Source organism: Chionomys nivalis, chromosome X (assembly GCF_950005125.1).
Source record: "Chionomys nivalis chromosome X, mChiNiv1.1, whole genome shotgun sequence".
NCBI lineage: Eukaryota > Metazoa > Chordata > Mammalia > Rodentia > Cricetidae > Chionomys > Chionomys nivalis.
The window spans coordinates 77,400,091-77,426,359 of NC_080112.1; the positions used below are offsets into that span (position 1 = coordinate 77,400,091).

The 26,269-nt window shown below is 37.7% G+C and overlaps 1 protein-coding gene across 2 annotated transcripts in view; it reads right to left on the reverse strand.

The window, feature by feature from the left end:
• Window positions 1–26,269, reverse strand: part of LOC130867802 (charged multivesicular body protein 1B2) — a 54,233-nt gene that overhangs the window by 12,127 nt on the left and 15,837 nt on the right. For both annotated transcript variants that reach the window (XM_057759985.1, XM_057759984.1), the window contains 3 exons: window positions 8,218–8,364; window positions 7,815–7,883; window positions 7,622–7,729 (listed from right to left, as the gene is read on the reverse strand). In XM_057759985.1, coding sequence (XP_057615968.1) covers window positions 7,622–7,729; window positions 7,815–7,883; window positions 8,218–8,364 — 324 coding nt within the window. The remainder of the gene's footprint in view (window positions 1–7,621; window positions 7,730–7,814; window positions 7,884–8,217; window positions 8,365–26,269) is intronic.

Consider the following 26,269-nt stretch of genomic DNA (forward strand, 5'->3'; position numbering starts at 1 on the left):
CAAACCAATGCATATAGTCAAAGAAGTGAGACATAAAAGATCAAAGCTGGAAGGATAATAGCATCTTCCAAGACATACATCTAAAATTTAGTAACTAAAGTAGCATTAAGGTACTGGCCAAAAAGAAAGACACCAAGACCAATGGAACTGAATAGGCATATAGAAATAAACTTAAGCAATTGGTGCAGGACAATTCTATATTCTATCAATTATATTTTAAATAAATGCTGATTGGTCGGTAGACAGGCAGGAAGTATAGGCGGGAAAACCAGACAGGAAGTAGAGGTGGAGCAATGAGAACAGGAGTATTCTGGGAAGAAGGAAGCTCTTTGAGCAGTCCTGGCCCATCCAATGAAGAAGCAAGATGTAACCTGCCCTGATGAGAAAGGTACCAAGCCATGTGGCTAACATAGATAAGAATAATGGGTTAATATAACTGACAAGAACTAATACAAAGCCTGAGCTAACGGGCCAATCAGCTTATGATTAATATAGACTTCTGTGTATTTTCTTTGGGATTTATTGTCTGTGGGAACTGGGCAGGACAGAAACTCCAATAAGCAGAACCTCGTTTTATAAGCAACTACTACATTAAAAATATTTTTTGACAAAGGCACTGGAATTATACACTGGAGAAATATCAGTCACTTCAAAACATGATGCTAAGAAAGCTGCATTCAAAATACAGAAACTTGACCTTCTTTCATGCTATATGAAAGTCAACTCAAAGTGGGAAAAAACATAAATATAAGACATGAAGTTGTGAGAATATTTGAAAACACAGGAGAAATACTTTCCATCATACTGAAAACATCTATACAGGAAACAACTGGCAGAGTGAAGAAACAGGAGACTAGGAGAAAACATTTGTTAGATGCTTATCCATACTAGAATATACCAGGAGCTACAAAAAAAAAAAAAAAAAAAACCCACAACAAATAATCCTAAATAGACCAAATAAAATGGGCAATAGATCTAAATAGGCACACCTCAATAGAAGACATACAAATCTCCAATAGACATTTGAAAAATGCTCAGTGTCACCAACCAGGGTAAAAGCAAATCAAAATCAGAATGAGGTATCATCACAACCCAGTAAGAATGGCTCATATCAAAAAAAGAGTTCAAATGCTGTTGTGGTTGAAGAAATGGACGCCTTGAACAACTGTTAGTGAGAATGTAAATTAGCACAGGTACTATAAAAAACAGTAAGGAGGCCTCTCCAAAAATTATATAAAGGGTTATTGTTTGAGACTGAACTATTCTAGGGAGACCTGAAAACAAAGGACAACCACAATTCATGAATCCTACGAACACTCTGTGCATCACATTTAGGCAATAGAAGGTATGGCCTATGGTGGCTTCAGAGCCACATTTACTGGTGTAAATTTCTTCAAGTTAAGGTCACAGTAGACACTGATAGGCCTGAGTCCATGGTGGAGGGACTTTGGAGCTGCTTCCCCACTGTGTTATTTGCTGACAAACAAGAGCCAGAGCTCTGAGGGCAAGTCCAGTGAATTCCTGTATTTCCTCTTTCATCTTTCACAGGATAGTTAGTCCCTGAGTGGGATATGAAACACCGAGACACTCAAGTAAAGTACCAGGTTCCCTGAGCAATTCCCATCCAGTATAGATTTCTGTGCTGTTTGCTTCTCCCACTTTCTGTGGACTTGGGGGACAACTTATGGCCTACACATTAGCTACCCCAGGATGAAAAGTCTTAAGGAATCTCTTGGTGAGTAAGAACCTATTAAGGACACATATTCAGAAAGCTAAATGTGGCTGGCCACCAATGGCTCCTGAAATTAAGTGATATATTAAAAAGACTCTATACCTAATTAAGTGAGTTTCATTCCAGAGATACCAAGAATAGCTCAACTTACACAACAAATCAACAAATGTAACATAGCACACAAATTAAGGACTAGAAATTACATGATAACCTAAACAGATGCAGAAAATGCCTTGACAAAGTTCAACATCACTTCATGACAAAAATTCTATGGATACTAGGAATAAAAGGAATATATACCAATGCAACAAAGGCTATATTAATCTATGTCAATATATACTAAATGGGGGATTTAGATGTACACAAGACCCTGACTGGAAAAAGCAACTGATTTCAAAGTGTATCAAACATCCATATTAACAAAACAGCACAGCACACAGACCAACAGAAATGATTTACCACTTTAACTCAACTATCCATTTCTTCTACTTTTTATCTTCATTAGTTCACAAACTGGCCCTAAATGGCAGTCCTGGGGATAATGTTTTTTTTTTCTTTTTTTTTTGATTTTCGAGACAGGGTTTCTCCGTAGCTTTTGGTTCCTGTCCTGGAACTAGCTCTTGTAGACCAGGCTGGACTCGAACTCCCAGAGATCCGTCTGTCTCTGCCTCTCGAGTGCTGGGATTAAAGGCGTGCACCACCACCGCCCGGCCCCGGGATAATGTTTTAAGATGAAGGCTGGACCACCATGTCACCTAGATTTTGCTAGGAAACAGAAACCTTAAATATATCTCAGAAGCCTTTAAAAGTTGCCTGATCTTTCCTAACTGCAATTGTTAGGGCCTCATCTTTCTAAAACAGTTCCTATACTCACCAACTGGCTGTTCTGGCCCCCAAGCTGTTTCCCCTGTTATCTACCCATATAAAACTGAATAAGCTTTTGTGGCTGGGTGCTGTACTGTGCTACTTGATACAGCCTGGCAGTCTGCCCCAATAAACTGCTTTTCTTTTCATGGAGGAGCTTTGTTGAGTAGTTTTTTGTTGTGCCTGTTTACAGTCTTCAACAACTGAAATTATCTCTGATATGTCTTGTAATATATATGTTGATGAGGCTTTCCGCTGAGATTTTTGTTTTACAGTCTACATTTTTAAATTTCCACTCTGGGTTTTATTTCAGTTTTGGTTTCTTTGGTGTTTCTATTTCTTTGTTAAATTTTACTTTCATGTCTTAAAATTTTTTCATTCAACTATTTGTATTTTCATAAAGGCATTTATTCAAACTCTAAGATCCTTGAACATATTCATTGTTGTGATTTTGAAGTCCTTGCTGTGCTTCAACTAAATAGCTTTTCTCAGGGCATATTGCAATAGGGTTACTGGCTTCTGGTGTAGAAATGTCCTACTGTTCATATTTGTGATATGCACTAGGATCTAGATATCTAGAGTTATGATATCTGAAGTGTATCTTGGAGTAGATAACTGGTCTCCTCTTTGTTGTGTGGATGTTCTGTTATTTGATTGCTATTGCCTATTCTAGGTCCTATCCATGTGCAGTGGATTTTGGGTTCCTGATAGAAAAGAAGTTTTATGGGTTGGAGGGTAACTCAAAGGAATGAAGGCAGGCTAGGAGAAAAGGCTGAGAAGAGTAGCTGGAAAGAGCTAGGGGAATCAGGGGCCTCATGAAGAAGTGTTGTTCTCAGGGAGTGAAGCTAGGTGGGGAGGGTCTCTCCAGGCTGCTTTAGGATGAACAATAATTCTAGAGAAATCAGAAGAGGATAATACAAATTGCCTGTGTTTCAGCCCTGTGTGCCTCAGTAGAAAGTGTGCCCGTGGCTTGGCAGGTGACATAAAGAAATGGAGATGGGATAGAAGGTAAGGCTGGAAGGAACAGTGGGAAAGAGCTAAGGGGACCCTGGGTCCTGCAGCAAGTGGTGGAGTCCCAAGGGAATGGAGGTGGGGTGGGAGGCAGCGGGACTAAGGGTAAGTCTGAGGAGAAAATAGTCAGGCTGTTTATATATTCTGTTATATTCTGTTAATCCAATGGCCAAAAGCAGCTTCTTTATTAACCAATGGCAATAAAACATGGAAAGAAACCATTCGCAGGAGACAGACACACTGGAACCTTGCCAGTAAGTCACAGTCACATGGAGACACAAAGATTAATAGAAATGGGTTAATTTAAGATATAAGAGTTAGCCAGAAATATGCTTAAGCTATTGGCCAAAGAGTATTGCAAATAATATAGTTTCTGGGTGTTCACTGCAGGACCGGACAGGACAGAAACATCCCCCAACACTAAATGAACTTACTTGTATTTCTGAAGATTGTTTTTGTCTCATAATGCTTTGCCTAGACATTTTTTGATTATATATTATGGTTTCCAATTTTGTGGGCATGGGGAGTTGTCTCTCTCTCTCTCTCTCTCTCTCTCTCTCTCTCTCTCTCTCTCTTTGTATGTGTATCTGTGTATATGTGTTTCTTGTGTGCCTTTTTATTTCTCTCTGTTCATTTGCTTGTTTTATCCTATTATGGTTTGTTCTCTTTTTTATTTGCCTGTTTGTTTTTTTAAAGAGGAGAGGGGGAGGAAGGTAGAAAGATGGAGGCATGGAATTTGATGGGTGGGGAAGTGGGAGGGAACTGGGAAGAGATGAGGAAGGGAAAACCATGACCAAAATATATTGCATTAAAAAAAATCTATTTTCAGAAAAAAGAAATCAAACAAAAACAAATGATAGCCAGAATTTTTGAGAAAAAACAATTATTCATCATTGGTAAGGATATATATTAGTTATAGTCCTTATTGCGTCCATTATGGATGTTCTTAAAAAACCCTAAAGTTACAACTAGCATATAATACAGTTATACTATTCCTGGGTATATAGCACAAGGAATTTACATCAAAACACAACATAAATACTAGCACATCATTTTATTTCAGCACCATCCACAATAGCTATGTTATAGAATTAGCCTCTATTTCCATTAACAGATGCATGAACAAAGAAAATGTAGTGCAAAATACACAATAGAGAATATTCAAATACAAAAAGAACACAGTTATAATAATTTTCAGGAAAATTAATAGGAATGGAGATCTCTGTGTTAGGTGAAATACACTAGAATCAAAAGACACATACACCATTTTTCTCAGGAAGAATTTAGGTTTTAAAAGTCATAAATAAGAAACACTGTTCATAACAGAAAAGTAGCCATGAAAGAGTAATGTGGATAATGCATGTATGCTACACATGCATTCTACCTACTGAGCTACAGCTTTAGAACCTCAGGGTAGTATTTTAATCCAGTTCTCAAAGTTAAGTAGCAGCAGAACAGGAATGGAAATTCAAAATATGTTTCTTTAATCCAGGTCATCTTCCCAATTAATTGTGTTTCTAAAATCGGACTAGCGATAAAATCAGCTCTGAGTGACATAACGTACCTTCATAAGGAAATGTAGAAAAAAAAAGAGACTTGTATATACTATTGGTGGAATATAGATTGCATGGCCATCTTGGAAAACAGAATAATAGTTCCTCAAAATCTTAAACTACTATTTGACTGAGTAATTTCACTATGAGTTATACAATCCCAGGAAATGAAAATAGTATTTTAAAGAGACATAGGTACTCTCACACTGATTGAATAATCAGGAGAGCCATGAAATAGAAACTTCTTCAATGAACAGAAGAAGACCTGTTTATCAACCAATGATCAGAAGAAGACCATGTACTACATACAAAATACTATTTATCCCACCCAAAGAATAAAATTCTATTGTCACAAGATGGGTGAAATACAAAATAATAAGTGAAATAAGCTAGGCAGAGAAAGTCAGGTACTGTATAATATCAGTTATATATGCAAATGGTTATCAGAGACTGAATAAGATTGGGTTACAGAAAAGGTTGATAAATTAGTATTAAATAACAGTAAGGCTGGAGCAAGAATTTCTGGTGTGCTATAGCACAAAGGAGTAACTATAGCAACAGTAATGTATTGTTTACTTCTAAACACTAAAAGGGTTTTCCAATTTTTAGATCATTAATACATCAATGTTTGTGTATATATATATATATATATAATGACATTGATTTAAACATTAAACAATTCATGTAGCAATATCATACTATCCAAATACTATGTACTTTTAAAGTTTAATGTTATTAATAAGAGCATTAGGAAACATGTAGAAACAGGCTCTAGATTCTACATGTGTGATCCAATAAAATAATTAGAATTCCAAAGTACGCTAGGTGCTAGGTAACATTATCCTCTAAAACATTCCCCACAATCTTTGGGCAGAGCAGTAGCAAGCTGCCTGCCTACTTCCTTCCCTCTGTACTCACACAAGGTAAGAGATTTATATTCATAAAGCCATTACATTTTGAAAGCAAGTCATTTGTTGCTTTGAGACAGGTTCCCACTATGTAACTCAGGCTGACCTGGAATTTACTCCATAGACAGGTTAGTCTTGACTTCATAGAAATCTTGCTTCAGGATAGTGTTTTCAATTTCCGTCCATTTGTATGCAAAATTCAAGAAGTCATTGTTTTTTACTGCTGAGTAGTACTCTAATATATATATATTCCATACTTTCTTCATTCTTCCATTGAAGGGCATCTAGGTTGTTTCCAGGTTCTGGCTATTACAAACAATGCTGCTATGAACATAGTTGAACAGATACTTTTGTTGTATGTTAGGGCATCTCTTGGGTATATTCCCAATAGTGGTATTGCTGGGTCGAGAGGTAGGTTGAACCCGACTTTCCTGAGAAACCGCCACACTGCTTTCCAAAGTGGTTGCAAAGTTTGCATTCCCACCAGCAATGGATGAGTGTGCCCTTTTCTCCACAACCTCTCCAGCAGAGGCTATCATTGGTGTTTTTGATTTTAGCCATTCTGACAGGTGTAAGATGGTATCTTAATGTTGTCTTGATTTGCATTTCCCTGATTGCTAAGGAAGTTGAGCACGATCTTATCCTGAGTGAGTTAAGCCAGACCCAAAAAGAGGAACATGGGATGTACTCGCTCATATTTGGCTTCTAGCCATAAATAAAGGACATTGAGACTATAATTCGTGATCCTAGAGAAGCTAAATAAGAAGGTGAACCCAAAGAAAAACATATAAGCATCCTCCTGAATATTAACCTTCATCAGGCAATGAAAGAAGACAGAGACAGAGACCAACATTGGAGCACTGGACTGAAGTCTCATGATCCAAAGGAGGAGCAGAAGGAGAGAGAGCACGAGCAAGGAACTCAGGACTGCGAGGGGTGCACCCACACACTGAGGCAATGGGGATGTTCTATCGGGAACTCACCAAGGCCAGCTGGCTGGGGTCTGAAAAAGCATGGGACAAAACCGGACTCGCTGAACATAGCGGACAAGGAGGACTGCTGAGATCTGAAGAACAATGGCAATGGGTTTTTGATCCTATTGCACATAATGGCTTTGTGGGAGCCTAGGTAGTTTGGATGCTCACCTTAATAGACCTGGATGGAGGTGGGTGGTCCTTGGACCTCCCACAGGGCAGGGAAACCTGATTGCTCTTTGGACTGAGGAGGGAGGAAGACTTGATTGGGGGAGGGGGGGCGAAATGGGAGGTGGTGGCAGGGAAGAGGCAGAAATCTTTAATAATTAAATAAATAAAAAATAAATAAATAAATAAAACAAACAAAAAACAAAAAGAAATCTTGCTTCAGCTCCCAAGCACTAGGAAACTGAGTGCTTGGATTAAAAGCATGTGTCATTATGGCCAGATCAAGTCATTTTTTTTTAATTTGCCAGATAATCTTTTAATGAGAATTATAAAAGACCAAAAACATTTTTGTTTTTTAAAAAAGATCAAGTCATTTTAAGAAACCATTTTAAGTAAAGAAATGATTCTTACCTGTGGTGTTGTTAGGGTTGTAGTGCTACTCATTGTATCTTCCATTTGTTGTGTTTGAACATCCAATGTTTCAAATTGATGTTCAAATTTGTCCATTAAGGCAGAAATCTATAAAGATATGATCATAAGAAAAATGTACCTTGAAAAGATGCTATCTGAACATCAAGTAATAATGATAATTGTTTGTTTTTACCTTTTCAAGGTTCATACTCCTCAATGTAGCATCCATAGATTTAACTACACCTGCCATGGATTTTGTCACCTATTTAGAAAATAAAAGTGATTTAGTAACATGAAAATTTTATAAACTTTTAAATATATTATCTATATGTCAACTTAGGAAACTTGTCTATTACTGTCTTTAGCAGTAAAATCACATTCTGTGTCTAGGGCTAGGTACTGTCTATTTTAGATTATTGATATTTCTTAGTAGACAGCAAATAAAAGAGTTGAAAAGTCCACTGTCAAAATCTTTTTCCTTACTAAGTCTAATTTTCCATGAAGTCCTTTATTAACGCCATATAATACCTTGCAATACTCAAATTTGCTATTTTTGTAAGTCTTCCTACTCTCATTAAATGCCAGTCAACTCTTACCTTGCCCATTGTTACTGCAGTTTGAACTCTGGCTGCCACAGCATCAACCCTAGCACTCATTCTCAAGAAATTGATTGCCTGGTTTTTCTGACGGATTGCATTTTCAGCATGAATTCTTGCAACTTCTGTATTGCCTTTCTGAATGGCCTGTTTTAAGCAGAAGTAAAATAGTGTTGAAGAAAAATAGCAAACCAAGACACTGGTGAAGGCAAAGAGCAAAGTACAGCTATTTTTAAAAATTAAATGCTACTAAATTAACTATAGTCTATAAGAGGTTGTAATTAGCCTCTTGGCAGCTAATTATTATAGTAGCTAAATAATAATTTATAATCCTATTCTCTTTTAATCTCATGATTAGAAAATACACATGTATTAACAGTTTAAGAAATTAGAAAATGCTGGACATGTCACATGCTTTTAATCCTAGCATTTGGAATGCAGAGGAAAGCTAATTCTGAGTTTGAGACCAACCTTGTCTACATAGCAAGTTCCAGGCAAGCCAGGGCTACACAGTGAGACTTTGCCTAAAAAATACAATAGAAAGAAACTAAAAGGTAAAATTGTTCCTAGTTATATTATGATGCTCTTTTCGTTGTTATTATTTTAGTACAAATGATCTTAATATATAAATACATTTATTACTGTATAGTTTGTAACCAAAGCAAACACATAGAATATATTTTCAAATCTTGTTTTCTTTCATGCTAAAAATATCAATTTAAGTTAAAAGCATACTTATCTACATCATTGTTTCTTAAGGGTTGCATCACACAAAGGTCACTGTAGTAAAAGAATTATTAGTCATACATAAAATGATTCTAGATGTTATACAGACATTAGGTAGTTTCTATATGATTTTACTGAATAGGCATATGAAAGTGCTGTGTAACAGGAATCCAGCCTTTTCCTGGTATAACAATCAGATCAGGTATACAGTTAAAAGAAAATAAAATTAATTTAAAGAAAAAAAGCATTAAATAAATAGTTCAGAAAACACAACAAAGTGAAATATTATAGAAACTACAGAAATTCAAGAGTGAGATCCTAATTTTTCAATAAAATAAACAGCAATTTAAAAACTCTCCTAGTATATATAACTTTACACACTTTCCAAATGTTTCTATAAGACAAATATCTGGATATTGATTACTGGATGTAGATGTATATTTAAATTTATTTATACTCCCTATGATGCTTATAACAAGTTTCACCTTCCAGAATAGTGCTATTGCTTTATTCACAGGTAATCAACATAGGCATAATATTATTGTAGTCCATTATGATCTAAGAAGTAAAATGTAGTACCTTTCCATGAGATGGAACCCATACCTCACATTTCTTGGGTAACCAAAAACCTAAGAATAGATAGACCGATGACCTAGGGGAAAACCAAATACTACTAGAGGAATGTAGCAATAAAATGTCTGCCAATAATATTCTGCTATAATCATTAATCAGTGCCTTGCCCAGCCATCATCAGAGAAGTTTCTTCCTGCTGCGGATGGGAACAAATACAAAGACCCACAGCCAGATATTATTCAGAGCGACAGATTTTGGTATACTTGGCCCTAAACACGATGTCTCCATCAAATCTCTCTAGCGCATAGAGAATTCCACAGAAGAGGAGGTAGAAAGCATGTAAGACCCATACGAAATGCCAGACACCAAAGAAACAAGACCTTCTAAACACAATAGGACTGACTTACATATGAACTCACAGAGACTGTGGCAGCAAATACAAGGTCTGCATGGGTCTGTACCAGATGGGGTCCTAGAGCAGACAGAAGTAGACAGCCCCCCCACCAGGTCCAATCAGAACTTAGTGCCAATTGATATCCACTTGCAAATGAAAAATTAGTATTCTCCAAGGAAATCTCATTGGGGAAAGAAAAACACTCTTAAGGGAGGGTGGGCTGTTAGGAATCTGGTTCTTGAATTTTCAGACCCGATAGGGATATTTACCATAGTGAGAGAGACATGAGTGAACATGTAAAATATAAAATGGTTCCTATCTTAGTTATAGAAAAAGAAACCAGTCATGTGGATATAAAGCACAGAAGGTGTAAAACCAGCAGTGAGAAGACTCTGTATAAACAGGTTACTACTAACACACCAGGAACGTCAAGACAACTGAAGACTACAAAAGGAGAAATCAGAAATTAAAAGTTCAGTAATAAATCGGATATGGCTTTGGAGCCATTTTAAAACCCTGACTTTTTACTTAGAGGGAAGAGATAAAGATATAGTTCTGAGCAGAGCACTGACATGCTATGACTTCTCTTAAAACACTTCCTCCGGCTGCTGGGTTAAGATTACTTTTATGGGGTCTAGGGGTGGAGTTCTGTAGTTCAGTGGTAGAGTCCTTATCTAACAGGAGTAATGTTTATTGGGCTTGATTCCTAGCACTGGGGAAAAAAACACCTAAAAAGCAAAAGAATTATGGGAACAGGGTCAAAACAAAGAGGCTAATTGGAAGCTTGTTTGTAATAAGTGAGGTTAAGATAACCTGGGTGGGGATATGGCCTGGGTGGGGATGGGCACACTGGACTTGGTAAGAAGTGATCCGATTTTAAATACCTTTGAAAGATTTTGCAAGGCTCAGATGTAGTGTATGAAACAAGAGGTTAAACATAATGCCAGTCTAAGACTATTTGCTTTGTCTGAAAGGCACACCAGGAATTACAGGTACACCAGGAATGCTGTACTGAAGGATGTCCAATAAGGAACCCTGTTTCAAGTTTGACCATCCAAGTAGAAAGAATAAAGCAGTTGAAAACAGGAATGTTCAGGTCAGATATATAGGCTAAGCTAGAATTATCTATCACCATGCAAATAAAGCTAGAATACTAGATTAACTCACTTCTGGAGTCAGTATAGGTCAGAAATCACAAAAGAAAACAATAGTAAAATGTGCTTGGATGGGCTGTGGTAAGTGTGGTTTCCTAAAAGCCAAAGCACAGAAGTGTTTGAAGGAAGGAGTACTGAACACTGACAAGTACTACTGATGGTTCTAATAAAATATGGATTCAGAACTGACTGGACTGAACAGTATAAACATCTTTGGTTTCTATTGAGATAGAGGTCGAAGTGTTTTAAGAGAAGTCATAGCATATCAGTGCACTGCTCAGAACTATATCTTTATCTCTTCCCTCTAAGTAAAAAGTCAGGGTTTTAAAATGGCTCCAAAGCCATATCCGATTTATTACTGAACTTTAAATTTCTGATTTCTCCTTTTGTAGTCTTCAGTTGTCTTGACGTTCCTGGTGTGTTAGTAGTAACCTGTTTATACAGAGTCTTCTCACTGCTGGTGAGAAGTATAAATGAACAACAAAACAAAAAACAGCAAAAATTGAAGTGGAAAGAATTAGAGTTAACAAAATTAGGGGGCTATTTGAAGGGGTTTTGCAAATAATGACAACAAAGCAAGAAAAGTATTGGTGACAGAAACTGGTTGCTAATTGTTTGCCCCGTAGAAAAACCAAATAAACAAAACATCTCCCTTACCCCCAAAACAACCCTCATGCAAACAACAGCAAAAACCACAAGAGTACCGAGAGACAGAAGAGGCTCTCACACAAAACTGATAATGTAAAACAGAGTGTTATCTGAGTAATGATACCTGGAATAGGCCTTAGCAGAAAAGAGGAGAAGACTCTTAATTTTCAGAATCATAGTTGGTTCATCTATTTTTAAAGGAGGAAAAAGACAGACTATGTCAACCGAAGCAGCTATTTATAGTGATCAAATATTTCTTAATGAATTAGAAAGGAAGAGCATCAGTCAAATTTGAGAATGAGAAAGGGGGGATCGAAGTTTACAAAGAAAGAGGGCATGATGTTACTGAAGTGAAAGTTAGAAAAAATGGATTAAAGAAATGACCCATTGTCATATCATGGTGATTCTCTTAAGTCTTTTCACATCTAATAATTTGGAAAGATGTAAATTAAGTCTTTTCATATCTAATAATTTGGAAAGATGTAAAAAAATCAAGCATATTTTTATGTAGTATTTTTACTGCTAAAATCTATCCTAAGGATAGAACTCCACAAAGGTTTATATGCAATAATAGAGTATTTAAAATGTCAGAAGAGCTGGGTAGTGGAGTCATGTATTTTTAATCCCAGCACTTAGGAGGCAGAAGCAGGCAGATCTCTGTGAGTTCAAGGCTAGCTTGGTCAATAGAACAAGTTCCAGGACAGTCAAAGTTATACAGAGAAACCACGTCTCAAATTAACAAACAAAAACAAAAACAAAACAAAAAACTTTGCCAGGCAGAGGCAGATGGACCTCTGAATTCAAGGTCAGCATGATCTACAGAATGAGTTCTAGGACAACAAGGGCTGTTACACAGAGACCCTGACTTGACAAAACAAAAACAAAAACAAAAATAGAAAACAACCCAAGGCAAAATATAGAATTCAAAATTATCTGCTGAATATGACCAGCAGGAAGAAAATAATAATTTTAGTAAGAACAATTTTAGTGGAATAGAAATGAAGTCCTGGTTACATCAAGTTGAGCTATGAGTAAGAAAGAATATGAAGATATGTGTCCTCTTGACTAAAGTTCTGCCCTCTGCTCCAGACTTGTGTATTTGCTTATGAATGTATCGTTTCTACTTAACCCACTTCTCAATTCTCCCTAGTTAAATACTTTATTTGAACTTTTTGTATACACAAAATATTACCTGGTTCTGATCCATTATTCTTTTTATTTCAGTAAAGAACTCATGTTCTTGTACAAGCCAGAAGCCAGAGTCACTGTTCCTTAATGTTTCAGCTCACTTGTTGTCCACAACTGGTCTACATGCAAAATATATCCTGAACTCGACTAGGTCTTACCACTTCTGTCACTCATACCCTAAATCAGACCACATCATTTTTTGTCTGCCTTCTCAGCTGCTGCCACTCTTACCCTACCTCTCAACTAGTTTATTTGTATTCTACCATTGTACACTTCGGCCATTTCTCCCTGGGTATCTAATCATAGCGGTCATTTTAAACAGTATAATATGATTGTGTCCTTTGGTTGAAAGTTTCCAAGTGCCCTTACAGAACACCTAATGTAAGTGCATAAAGCCCACCTAGAGTCCTTGAAGGCCCCTATCTGATGGATTCTGCCTACATCCAGCTTCATCTCCTTACTGTGGTCCAGAATACAGTGAGTTTCTCAGCACAAATAGCTCACCCTTACCTTCAGGTTTAACTATGTCCTTTTACTGGACATAATTTTCTCCCATGTATTTGCAGGGCTGGTTCCTCTTAGTCAGTCACTTTAAATGGCATTTATTTTCAAAGGATTGTCCTTAACTATGGAGCTGAAAGTACTTTAGTCCACCCTGTTACCCCATTAGATCACCATTTTATTTTCATTAAGGCACTTATTATGCTTGGTATATGTTTCACTTACTCTTTTGTTTCCTTATACCTGTAGGGAATATCTCTTGCTAAATATTTTAGCATTTGTACTGGATCCACAATATCCACTCAGCAGTTAGTACTTGGAAGAGATTTTAAAAAATGGCTTATGTATTCCTACTGTTATTAAATTGTGAGCTTGCCTGCCCATGCCATTAGTTAGTTATCTGCAGTCTTTTTCTATTTATAAAACACTATTCTGTCATGTGGATATATTAAAATTAGTTCCATTATTCTGCTATCTTTGGATATTTAATTAATGGCTCTTTGAGTATTTTGTTTGTTTGAAGTACTGGGGATTGAACCTAGGGTCTTACACATACTAGGCAAATACTCAACAACTGAGCTGTATCTCAGTCCCTCAATTCCGCACTGTATCTGTTTCCATCACTACTTCCCTAGCAAAGGCAGCTCATTGTTTGTTGTTTAGCAATCACCATCCATATTTTGAGCAAGATGAGAAAATGTTAGCTCAAAATTTCCCCTTTATCTGTCTGTATTATTTTGTTTCTGAAAGCTTTTTGAAATTTATTTTAAAATTTTCATACATGTATACTATAATAGAAACTTCTCCCTTCATCCAGCTACTCCTGTGCCCTCCTCATTTCCTCTCAGACAACTTAAAACATTTAAATGCTACAAAGTGTGACTAGAACAGGGAAATATATTAAAGCTGAGACAGATAAACACCTTATATCGTTTTAGCTTCTAATAGTTAAGTATGTGTCTTTAGGTTGGGTTAAATATGGGTAGAGACCAGGAAACCAGAAAGGTGTCCATAAAGGAGATAACAAGAGGCTTAGAGAGACGTGGCTAAGAAGAGAGTCCATCAAGGAATGGGAGATGATGGAGGAATGGGGGGGAAGAGACACAATCGAAACTAAAACATGAAAATGCCATAAGTAAACATTCCATTTTAAGCTAATAATAAATGAATTAATAAATAACCAAACAAAAACACTTTCATTCAAGGAAGTTTTAAAACCTATTCATTGCTGCAACCTCAGTGGAACTCTAAAACACAGCTTGCTACAATACTGAGGGGACCAAGAGCTTACTGCAACACTAAGGAGACCAAGTGAGAGGACCACAAGTGTGAACCAGGAGAGAAGATCAAGAGAGCAGGCTTAGAGAGACCTCAATGACTCCCTGAGACACAGACATTGACAGTATCGAGCAGACCAAGAACAGTTCCCAAAGACTCACACAGCTACTGCAAGGACTGGGCCAAGACTCAAAGACACTGCCGGTCTCATGTGAAAGAAGAGATGGGTAGGCGCCAATGCAAGAATTCATCCAACAACCTAAAAAGCAACATGGTAACATCAGAACCCAGTGGTCACACAACAGGAAGACTTGATCATCCTAACCCAGAAGAAACATAAGAAAATGACTTTAAACGTAACTTTATGAAGATGATGGAGACATTTAAAGAGGAAGTGAAACCTTCCTTAAAGAAATGGAGAAAAAGACAAAAAATTGGAAGAAATTAATAAATCCCTCAAAAAAAACAAGAAAAAAAATAATCAAACAGATGAAGCAAATAGTTCAAGACTTGAAGACTGAAATAAAGGCAATAAAGAAAACACAAACCAAGGGAATTCTGGATATGAAAAATCTGGGTAAATGAACAGGAACTACAGAGACAAGTATAACCAACAGAATACAAGAAATAAAAGAAAGAATTTCAGGTGTTAAAGATACTATAGAGGAAATAGATTCATTGGTCATAGAAAGCATTAAATCCAAGAAATTCTTTCTTTTTTTCTCACAGATAGGAAAAAAATTTAATTTCAGAATATTACATGAATATAAAAACAATATATCTGGCTGTTTCTTTATAATTACATATATATATGCAAAATAACCAAAAGTAACAAACAGGTGCTTCTCTTAAGAAACCTTTTGGGGGTCGAGTGAGTGAGCGCATGGCAAGCACAGGCAAGCCTTGCTGAAAGGCCCTTGGTGAGAGAATGCCTTCTCTACAGCCCACTGGTCCACGCATGTCAGAGGCTCTTTAGCTTGGGCTATGCCCTCATGTACTCCAGTTTCCATGGTGACACAAGCACTCAGGCTATTTATCCTCCATCTCCTTATTAGCTCACCTCCATCAACTGCACACTGCTCTCAGCACAAAAACATTCAGGAAATCTGGGACACCACGAAAAGACCAAACCTAAGAATAATAGGAATAGAAGAAGGAGAAGAACTCCAGCTCAAAAGCACAGAAAATATACTCAACAAGATCATAGAAGAAAACTTTCCTAACTTAAAAAAGGACACACCTATGACGGTAGAAAAAGCTTACAGAACACCAACTAGACTGGATCAAAATGCCATATAATAATCAAAACACAAAACATACAGAATAAAGAAAGAATATTAAGAGTTACAAAGAAAAAAAGGTCACGTAACGTATAGAGATAGACCTATCAGAAGTATACCTGACTTCTCAATAGAAACTATTAAAGCCAGAAGGTCCTGGATAGATGTGATGCAGACACTAAGAGACCACAGATGCAAGCACATACTATTATTCCCAGCAAAGCTTTCAATCACCATTGATGGCAAAAACAAGATATTCCATAACAAAACCAGATTTAAACAATACAAATCCACAAACCCAGCCTACAGAAAATACTAGAAGGAAAACCCCAACCCAAGGAAGCTAACTACACTTACAAAAACTCAGGCAACAGATAATCTCCTGTAGTAGGGGCTGCGGGCCTCTTCCCACAGCCAGGCTCATGGCTGCCTAGCTAGCTTATGCCCTAAAATAATGACACAAAAACGGTATTCTTTTAAACACTGCCTGGCCCATTTCTATTCATGTGTGTAGCACCCCATGGAGCGCTTACCAGGAAGATTCTAGCCTACGTCCATCCTGGGTCGGAGCTTCATCGTGTCAGCCGGGGAGAGGGGAGCATGGTGTCTGCTCTGAGAGGAGCTGCCCTGCATCTGCTCTCACTTCCTCTTCCTCCCAGCATTCTATTCTGTTTACTCCACCCACCTATGTTTTAACCTATGAGGGCCAAGCAGTTTCTTTATTACTTAACCAATGAAATCAACAGATTGATATGACACTCCCACATCAATCTCCCACCAACAAAACCCAAAGAAGGGAAACACACAAACACTACTACCGAAAAATAACAGGAATTAACAAAATATGCTCATTAATATCTCTTAATATCAATGGACTCAATTCACCTATAAAAAGACACAGGCTAAGAGAATGGATACAAAAACCTGATTCAACCTTCTGTTGTATATATGAAACACACCTCAACCTCAAAGACAGATACATTACCTCAAAGTAAAGGGTTGGGAAAAGGGTTTCCAATCATATGGACCCAAGAAGCAAGTGGGTGTAGCTATCCTAATATCTAACAAAATAGACTTCAAACTGTATTCAATCAGAATTGGAAGAAATGGAGAAGGACATTTTATACTCATAACAGGAACAATCCATCAAGATGAAGTCTCAATTCTGAACATCTATGTCCCTAATACAAGAGCATGCACACATGTAAAAGAAGCATTACGAAAGCTTAAATTGCACATCAAACCCCCACACAATAATAGGAAGAGACTTCAATACTTCACTCTTGCCAATGGACAGGTCAACCAGACAGAAACTTAACAGAGAAATAAGAGAACTAACAGATGTAATGAATCAAATGGATGTAACAGACATCTATAGAACATTCCACTCAAACAGAAAAGAATATACCTCCTCAGCACCTCATGGAACCTTCTCTAAAACTGACCACATACTCGGTAATGAAGTAAACCTCCACAGGAACAAAAAAATTGGAGTAATCCCTAAATATTATCAGATCACCATGGTTTAAAGTTAGAAATTAACAACAGTACTACTCTCAGAAAGCCTACAAGTGCATGGAAAGTGAAGAGTGAACTAATGAACCACGATTGGGTCAAGGAAGAAATAAAGAAATTAAAGACTTCCTAGAATTCAACAAAAATGAATACACAATGTACCCAAACCTATGGGACACTATGAAAGCAGGGTTAAGAGGAAAGATCATAGTACTAAGTGCCCACATAAGGGAAACGGAGAAAGCTCACATTAGTGACTGACTTAACAGCACACGTAAAAGCTCTAGAACAAAAAGAAGCAGACACATCCAGGAGAGTAGATGACAGAAAATAATCAAATTGAGGGCTGAACTCAAAAATAGATACAAAGAAAACAATACAAAGAATCAATAAAGACAAAGAGCTGGTTCTTTGAAAAAATCAAAAAGACAGACAAATCCTTATCCAAACTAATCAAAAGGCAAAGGCAGAAAATCAAAATTAACAAAATCAGAAATGAAAAGGAAAACATAACAGACACTGAGGAAATTCAGAGAATCATTAGGTCATAATACAAAAACCTGTACTCCACAAAAGAATTATTAGGTCATAATACAAAAACCTGTACGCCACAAAACTGGAAAACATAAAAGAAATGGGCAATTTTCTAGATATATACCATATTCCAAAATTAAATCAAAACCAGGTGAACAATTTAAATAGACCTATAACCTGCAAGGAAATAGAAGACTCCCAAACAAAAACAAGACAAAACAAAACAAACAAAAACAAAACAAAGAAACAACAACAACAAAAAAAAACCTAGGGCCAGCCAAATGGATTCAGTGCAGAATCTACCATAACTTCCAAGAAGAGCTAATACCTATACTCCTCAAAGTGTTCCACATAATATAAACAGAAGGAACATTGCCAAATTCTTTTTTATGAAGTTGTAGTTATCATGATACCAAAACCACATAAAGACTCAACCAAGAAAGAGAATTACAGACCAATATCCCTCATGAACATGGATGCAAAAATATTCAATAAAATACTGGCAAAATGAATCAAAGAACACATCAAAAAATCATCCACCATGATCAAGTTAGCTTCATCCCAGAGATGCAGGGATGGTTCAACATGTGAAAATCTATCAATGTAATCCATCATATAAATAAACTGAAAGAAACAAACCATATGATCATCACATCAGACACTGAAAAAGATTTGACAAAATCCAAAACCCCTTCATGATAAAGGAGAGATCAGAGATACAAGGAATATATCTAAACATAATAAAAACAATATACAGGAAGCCAACAGCCAACATCAAATTAAGTGGACAGAAACTCAAAGCAATTCCACTAAAATCAGGAACAGGACAAGGTTGTCCACTCTCTCCATATCTCTTCAACATAGTTCTTGAAGGTCTGGCTATAGCAATAAGACAACAAAAGGAGATAAAGGGAACTCAAATTGGAAAGGAAGAAGTCAAACTTTCGTTATTTGCAGATGATATGACAATATATACAAGTGACCCCAAAAACTCCACCAGGGAACTCCTACAGCTGAATAATACCTTCAGTAATGTGGCTTGATATAACATCAACTCAAAAAAATTCAGTAGCCCTCCTATATACAATTGATAAAGAAGCTAGCAAAGAAATCACCTTTCACAATAGCCACAAATAACATAAAATATCTTTGGGTAACACTAATCAAAGAAGTGAAAGACCTATTGGACAAAAACTTTGTCTTTGAAGAAAGAAACTGAAGAAGATTACAGGAACTGGAAAGATCTCCCATGCTCTTGGATAGGTAGCATCAACATAATAAAAATGGCAATCCTACCAAATGCAATATATAGATTCAATGCAATCCACATGAAAATCCCAACACAGTTCTTCACAGACTTTGAAAGAACAATAATCAACTTCATATGAAAAAACAAAAAACCCAGGATAGCCAAAATAATCCTCTAATAAAGGAACTTACGGAGGCCTCACCATCCCTGACATCAAGTTCTGTTAAAGAGCTACAGTAATGAAAACAGCTTGGTACTGGCATAAACAACAGAGGCTGACCAATGGAATCGAATCGAAGACCCGAATATTAATCCATATACCTACGAACACCTGATTTTTGATAAAGAAGCTAAAATTATACAATGGAAAAAAGAAAGCATCTTCAACAAATGGAGCTGGCATAACTGGATGTCAACATGTAGAAGAATGAAAATAGATCCATATCTATCCCCATGTCCAAAACTCAAGTCCGAATGGATTAAAGAACTCAATATAAGTCTTACCACACTGAACCTGATAGAAGAGAAAGTGGGAAGTAGCCTTCAATGCATGGGGGAGGGGCATAGGAGACCACTTCCTAAATATAACCCCAGTAGCACAGACACTGAGGGCAACAATAAATAAATGAGACATCCTGAAACTGAGAAGCTCCTGTAAAATAAAGGACACAATCAATAAGACAAAGAGGCAGCCTATTGAATGGGAAAATATCTTTACCAACCCCACATCAGACAGAGGACTGATCTCCAAAATATATAAAGAACTCAAGAAATTAGACATCAAAATTTAAATAACCCAATTTAAAAAAACAGGGTACAGAACTAAACAGAGAATACTCAATAGAAGAATCTCAAATGCCTGAAAGACATTTAAGGAAATGTTTGATATCCTTTACCACCAGGGAAATGCAAATCAAAACAACTGAGATACAATCTTATAGCAGTCAGAATGGCTAAGATCAAAAACAGCAATGCTGGAGAGGATATGGAGTAAGGAAAACACTCATCCATTGCTGGTAGGAATGCAAACTAGTACAACCACTTTGGAAATCAGTATGGCAGCTTCTCAGAAAATTGGGAATCAACCTACCTCAGGACCCACAGATCTTGGGCTATAACCAAAAGATGCTCAATAATACTATAAAGACATTTGTTCAAATATGTTCATAGCAGCATTATTTATAATAGCCAGAACCTGGAAACAAACTAGATGCCCCTCAACCAAACAATGGATAAAGAAAATGTGGTACTAGTCTGTGGTAAAAAAAAAAATGATATCTTGAATTTTGCATGCAAATTGATGGAACCAGAAAACACCACCCTGAGTGAGGTAACCCAGACCCAAAAACATGAGATGATATGTACTCACTCATAAGTGGATACTAGCCATGAACAAAGGATATTGATCATAGAAAAGCTAAGTAACAAGGTGAACCCTAAGAAAAACATATATACATCCACCTGGAATGTCGAAATAGACTAGATCACGTGACAAAATTGTGAATATAGGGGTGGATGTAGAAGGGAGGTTGGAATGGGAAGAGGAAGGGAGAAAGGGAGGAAGGGAATCTTGAGGGAATGGGATAGTTGAGGTGGTGGAAGGACAAAGATGAGAGCAAGGAAAGAGCCATCTTGACTGAGGGAGTCATTAGGGGGTTAGCAAGAAACCTGGCTCTAGAGAAATTCCCAGGAATCTACAAGGATGACCTCAGCTAAGACCCTAAGCAATAGTGAAGAGGGTGCCTGAACTGGCCTTGCCCTGTAGTCAGATTGATGAATATCTTAAATATCTCCATAGAACATTCATCTAGCAAATGATGGAAACAGAGGCAAAGACCTACATTGAGCCCCCAAAGTCCATTTGAAGATTGGGAGGAATGAGAATATGAGCAAAGAGGTCAAGACCATGAGGGGTTCACCCACTGAAACAGTCTACCTGAGCTAGTTCACCAACACCAGCCGGACTGGGAAGGAACAAGCATAGGACCAAACTAGTCCTTCTGAATGTGGTTGACAGTTGCATGGCTGGGGCAGACTGAGGGGCCACTGGCAGTGGCACCAGGATTTATCTCTACTGCATATACTGGCTTTTTGGGAAACTATTCTCTTTGGATGTATACGTAGCTCAACCTAGATATAGTAGGGAGGGCTGTTGTAATAGGAGCGGCAGGGCTGCGTCCCCGGCACCCGGCCGCCCACATGGCTAGCTTATGCCCCGAAATAATTACACGGAAACTGTATTCTTTTAATCACTGCCTGGCCCATTAGTTCCGGCCTCTTATTGGCTAGCTCTTACATATTGATCTAACCCATTTCTAATATTCTGTGTAGTACCACGAGCTGGCTTACCAGGAAAGATCTTAACCTGCGTCTGTCTGGAGTGGGAGAATCATGGCGACTCACTCACTCGGCTTCTTTCTCCCAGAATTCTGTTTTGTTTACTCCACCCACCTAAAGGCTGGCCAATCAAATGGGCCAAGGCAGTTTCTTTATTAGCCAATGACCTTCCTCCATCATTTCCCCTTTTTCTGTTTAAACAAAAAAGAAAGGCTTTCACTTTAACATAGTAAGATTACATATAGCAAAACAGTTATCAAGCAAGAATTAGTTATAATATTTATATCTATTTTATCATAACTAAGGAAAACTATAACTATAACTAACCATTCTTCAACTCCATCAAAGACTCCAGAAGGATATAATATTACCTAAGTAAACAAGAAGTAAGAAACTTCAAACTCTAGAAATGACAGAGACATCTCGCTGCCTGGACAGTCACCCAAAGTTTCTCTGTACCGTTGGGGCATCTGTCTTCAGCCTACAGGCCCATAGTATCCAGCAGACATTTTCATCAAGCAGGAAATTCCAAAGACAGTTTAGTCACTTTTTGCTGTGTCCTGCAGAATGTCTTGCAGACTCTTTCATGAGTCAGGAACTCCGAAAGACCATCTCACCTTTAGGCAAGTTCAGCAGTCCTCTCTCTGCGGGTTCTTTGCATCCAGTTTATGCATCAGTCCATGCAAGAGCAGTTTCTTGCCCAAATGGCTATCAAACTCCATAAGGAGCCTCTTCGATGCCCATCTTCCTCTTGAAGTAGATTGGTGCTGTCAGGAGCAGATGTGTCTCATTGTCATAAAAAGCCCTAAGTTATTAAAACATTAAATGCCATATTCTGTAGCCTTTGAAAGATATGAAGAATGCCTATCTGAAATATATCTATGCACATCTAGAAAATCTAACTAACATGACTACAAGCTTGACTATTATTTATAATTATCCATTAGCAACCTATATTTCCTAATTATACATTACATTTTTAAATGAACTACATAATCACAATACCTTAATCCAGATCAGAAATACATATACATATAACAAAATTGACCTTATAATCCATACCAATGCAAATTATTTATATCTATATCATATCCCCCTTTAAATGTAAAAGAACATTTATAAACCATATTTGGGAACATGGGCGCAGTTTTTCTCTCCAAACTGCTTCCTGCTGAATGGGGGCGCTGTATTCAGATCTTTCATGGTGTAACCTGTGTGTCAGGGTCATCTCAGTCGGCAGTTGAGTGAAGTAATTTTCTGAAGGTGTTCACAGCAACCTTTCAGGAGGGCGTGGTCTATCATACCATATCGGGATAGACGCAATCCACAGAGTCTTATCCTCTGTGAAAACAAAAGAAGACCCTCTCCAAAGCATTATATCCTTAGACCCATATTCTGAAAACATAATACCCTTATATCCATTCTGGATTAGCTTGGCAGCCCATATAATGAAATGTCTCTCTGTACTTAGCTCCTTTACAGTCAAAAATTTTAAAGAAAACACAATAATACAAAGAATCCAGACTCTCTGTGAATTTTCCATTTTTACGTGGCTTATTTTTCTTTATTTCTTTTAATCTATAACTATCTGTACTCTGTCTCTTTAAAGACTTTATCCCCCTTTTTTAAGGGCATTAACTTTATTCTCTCTATATATATTTTTTTTCTCTCTCAAGCCTACGTACATTCATCCTACACTGTGACCCATAGAGGTCTTTTATGTCTGAATCTGTTTTATTGTGAATCTGTAATTTTTTTACTATCCAGGAGCATTTCTTAAAATGTTAAGCATTTTTTAAAAACTTAAGTTGCACCATGTATGGGTAATACGGTACTGCCTGTTTACAGCCAGTCTAAACCTTAACTGCGCTGTTATTACGGTAATTATGGTAGTTCCTGCCTGAGACCAGCACAGTTCCACATGGCGGAGCTGAGCTGCTCCTGCATCAGAAACATTTGGTGCCCGTGAGTCACACACAGTTCCAGGCACACAGCAGTCCACATTGCCATCAAGCAAGCCGTAGCACTTTACTCCAAATGCTCCATTCAAAAGCTCTGTCACCCGCAGGAGCCAGACAGAGATCGCGATGGCGGCACAGCCCAGAAAGCCGGCATTTTAAAACAGCCAGTTTTTTCCTGCTGCTGAGTCAGGACAATTTCTTTGCCGCACGCAACCCATAAACAGCAAAAAGCTGTCTTAAATTCTCTCTCTTTCCTTTTCAAGCCCTCTCAGGTTTGACGTGGAGTTCATTATCACGCTGGGCGCCACTCTGTTGTAATAAGAGCGGCAGGGCTGCGTCCCCGGCACCCGGCCGCCCACATGGCTAGCTTATGCCCCGAAATAATTACACGGAAACTGTATTCTTTTAATCACTGCCTGGCCCATTAGTTCTGGCCTCTTATTGGCTAGCTCTTACATATTGATCTAACCCATTTCTAATATTCTGTGTAGTACCACGAGCTGGCTTACCAGGAAAGATCTTAACCTGCGTCTGTCTGGAGTGGGAGAATCATGGCGACTCACTCACTCGGCTTCTTTCTCCCAGAATTCTGTTTTGTTTACTCCACCCACCTAAAGGCTGGCCAATCAAATGGGCCAAGGCAGTTTCTTTATTAGCCAATGACCTTCCTCCATCAGAGGGCCTTAGACCTTCTCCAAAGCAATGTGCCTTACCCTCTCTGAAGAATGGAAGGAGGTGGGGGGGTGAGTTAGAGGGAATAGAAGGAGGGGCGGGAGTAGAAACTTGGATTGGCATGTAAATAAAAAAAGATAGCTTTTCTTTTTCAAAAGAATTTTAAAAATAAATAATTCAAAAAAAAAAGAAAACCTACTCATCACTGTTTTGTTAAAAATGACCCAAAGAGCTGCTTAGGTCCAAAACCTGGCCACAAAACTAAAAGAGCAACTGAGAACAGATGGTACTATTTATTCATTTCTGCATAAAGCTAATGAAAACTAAAAGGCAAACTCACAGTATTCCATCTGGTTAGCGATTTCCTATCTCAAACATCTATTATGAATTTTAGAAAATGAAAGATAAGTGATTGAGTACAATGTTAAAATCAAGTATAATGGGATGTAGTTATTTCTTCCTCAAATGGCCCAAGAGGTAAGCAGTTTTCACACCTAACCCTCATGTCAACCAGGCAAGACACAAGTTTCATGCCCATTTTAAAAAAAGCATTAACAAAGACTTAGGGTAATTGGTTTTCCATTCCTTTCTCAGTTAGTTTACCAAATTTGCTCCTTTTTAAACAATCCTTTCTCTGACCTCTGGTTTTTTTTTTATGATTAATAGAATGGTTGTTTATTTAAAGGGGAAAAAACTTACAGATCACTGTCCCAGACAACAGCCCTCTGCGCAATCAGGAAGGGAGTCTAGTCGCTGGAAGCGGAGCAGGAAGTAAGAGAGAGAGGAGAGGGAAGTAGCCGCTTTTTTAAAGGGAGAGAGACCACACCCCAATGGGCTGGTATCTCAGCAGCTATTGGCTGGAGGAGCAGAAGGAGCTCCCGCAACACCTCCCCCTTTTGTTTAAGTAAGAGAGTTCTAAACCTATTATGAAATTATATACAATAAGTACAAATATCCTATTCTAACTAGCTTAAGTCTTATAGATTAAAGGCCATTTTCTACAGCTGAGTTTGTCATTTATAATTAGACTAATCAGGTTCTTTAGATACATAGAGATTATACTCAGTGTAGATAGATAATCTTCAACCTCTTCAAAGAGCTGTAGAAAATGGCCTTTAATCTAACTCAGAGTTTTGTGGTAGTGAGACACAATTGCTCCTGGCAACACCGCTCTATTCCCGAGAGAATGTTGAGCACCAAAGACACTCCACCTGGAGCCTTTCTTCTTGGCTGAACTGGCCTTTGGGCAAAGAAATGCCCATATCTCAACCACTGACAGAGATACAGAGTATCCGTGAATGGAAAAAACAGGACTGTCATATCCTGCCAAGACGGGTAAGATAGTTTTGACAAGTTTCTTGCCTTTGAAAATGGTATGTCAGTTATGTTAGGCCTTAGCCAAAGTTGGTTGCTTCAGCGCTGCAAACGTGACCTTGGGTGATTGCCCAGGTAGCTAGTTGTCTCTGTGATTTGCTGCATGTTTTGGAAGTTGTTTGATTGCACTTCCTAATTAGTCAGGTAACATTATTTCCCTTCTCAGATCTTTGACCTCTGGTTTTGTGAAAAAAAAAAAAATTCTCCACCTTTCTAGCTTATTCTAGTTTTTGTGTGGGAATATATGGTAGGGCATGAGTCCCTAAACTTAGACTGCTTTATTCAAAAACTCGGGGGACTTCCCAGTTATGCAGTAATATGACCTTGCCAGCAACTACTCAACTCTTAACTGCAGCACAAAATATATGCAGGAATTAATGTTCCATGTTCTTATTATGCCTGTCATATGCTCTGTCATATGCCTGGCCCTTTATGATACTGGTCACATAAGAGGCCAGTTTTCATAGTCTAAAGAAAGCAGGCCATGAATCAATCTCTCTCTCTCTCTCTCTCTCTCTCTCTCTCTCTCTCTCACTCTCTCTCTCTCTCTCTCTCTCTCTCACTCTCTCTCTCTCTCTCTCCCCTGGGGACAGAGTTAAAAACTTTCTCTGTGGTTGTGCTGAGTTGCTTTACACCAAATTTATAGCCCCCCCACCCCCAGGACCTGG